The sequence below is a fragment of the Myotis davidii genome, unplaced genomic scaffold, assembly GCF_000327345.1.
Source record: "Myotis davidii unplaced genomic scaffold, ASM32734v1 scaffold399, whole genome shotgun sequence".
In the NCBI taxonomy this organism is placed as follows: Eukaryota; Metazoa; Chordata; class Mammalia; order Chiroptera; family Vespertilionidae; genus Myotis; species Myotis davidii.
The window spans coordinates 5270785-5272370 of NW_006292094.1; the positions used below are offsets into that span (position 1 = coordinate 5270785).

At 62.2% G+C, this 1586-nt stretch overlaps 1 protein-coding gene across 2 annotated transcripts in view; it reads right to left on the minus strand.

The window, feature by feature from the left end:
• Positions 1-5: 5 nt before the first annotated feature.
• WIPI2 (WD repeat domain, phosphoinositide interacting 2) overlaps positions 6-1586 on the minus strand; it is a 10843-nt gene continuing 9262 nt past the window's right edge. For both annotated transcript variants that reach the window (XM_006765442.2, XM_015565130.1), the window contains exons 9-10: positions 932-1062; positions 6-237 (exon numbers count right to left, since the gene is read on the minus strand). In XM_006765442.2, the coding sequence (XP_006765505.1) occupies positions 125-237; positions 932-1062 (244 nt within the window). In that variant the 3' untranslated portion in view covers positions 6-124. The remainder of the gene's footprint in view (positions 238-931; positions 1063-1586) is intronic.

The window sequence follows — 1586 nt, forward strand, 5'->3', positions numbered from 1 at the left end:
TTGTCCTCTTTTTAAGTCTCTGCCATCCTCTCCCCCAGCTCAGGTCACAGTTCGTAGCAGCATAACACAAAGTCCTCTGTCAGCCAGTGTTCTCTGCTGTGGGGTCAGAGTTCACAGCTCAAGTTCAGTCCGTCCGCAGAATCATGGGAGGGTGCTCACTGTCTTCCTCCAGCCGCAGGGCGCTGGCTTCCTCCTCCAGGCACGCGCCGCCCACGGCGCCCAGCTCGTCCGTGTAGGCTGCAAAGAGAGCGCGGTCACCAGAGCTGGACAGGGCCCTCGGGGCGGCCCGCGCAGACTGCCTTTTACTCCCCCTTGTGACTCAAGAGCTCTCTGCAGCCAGAGGCAGCCCAGGATGCGAAATTCATTTCTGCGGAGCACGGCCTCCCAGGGGACAGGCTGTGCTTTCCTCGGGGGCGGGAGCACGAGTGCGCCTCAAACTAACGTGAGTGCGCAACACGAGCCAGACACTCAGCGCTCCTGCAAAGAGGGGCGCGGGCAGAACGGCGGCAGGCTGATGTTTGGGGTAAGGTAGCTCAGCAGCTGGACAGCCACGGCCAGACCGCCCCCGTCTGCCGGCACGCTGACCAACAGCTCCTGCCACAGCGCGACTCCTCCGGGCCGGGGCCAGGATGGCCCTCAGCCTGAGGCAGGTCAGACAGGCGCAGGGCAAGGCCCCAGCACAGACGCTGGAGAGGCAGCGAGCTGGGGCACAAGTCACGTCCACCCCCAGTTGCCTGAGGTAGGATGATTTTCTTCAGAGGAAGAAAATCGGTTCCGCCTCCAGGGCCTGGACAGCCAGGTGACACCCGCTGCCCGGCCTGAGGGCGTCACTCCCCTGCCCCCCACAAGGGGTGGCCCCTGGAGAGGAAGCAGAGCGCGGGCACCGGGCGGCCCGGCCTCATTACCTCCCAGGTCTGTCACTCAGCCTTACCCAGTCTCGTGGGAGATGCAGGCGCGTGAGTGCCTTTGGCTACGGCGGTGCTGTAGGGCTGAGTTACCAGGGGGCAGTCGTGAGAGGCAGAGTCTAAGATCTCATTGGTTGTCTCCATGCTGCCATCCAACCTGGTGGAAGCGGAGCACACACACAGTGAGGGCCTCGGGCGCAATGGCAGGGCCTGGGGCTGGAGGGCCAGACCTGCGGTGACAGAGGCGAAGGCCACTGCCAGGACACGCATGTGCGCTCGAACACTGCGGGGAGGGGTGCGTTCACTCGGACTTTACATGGAAAGTTTGACAAAAAGACTATGCCCACGGGACCAGCTACTTCATGTGCAGGCTGTGGCCGTAAACAGGAGTCGCTGTAAACAATACTCCCCCCTGCACCCACTCATCAGCACTGCCGTGCTTCTAGGTGACAAACAGCAGCAAAAGCAAAAGACCACAATGCACTGCTTCCCCAGGAACCACACTAACTCCTCTTTTCGAAGAGAAAACCCATCTCACGGTGAGACAGGCCCTCAAACTGCGCCCTGGCTGTGCGGACGGGACGGGCTGTGACACCCCTTTCTTGTGAATGTGAAAGTCTCCGTCTGTCTGTAGCCGGTCCCGAGGGGAGGTGGGAAGCCCCGCCCCCAGGAAGGGTTGGT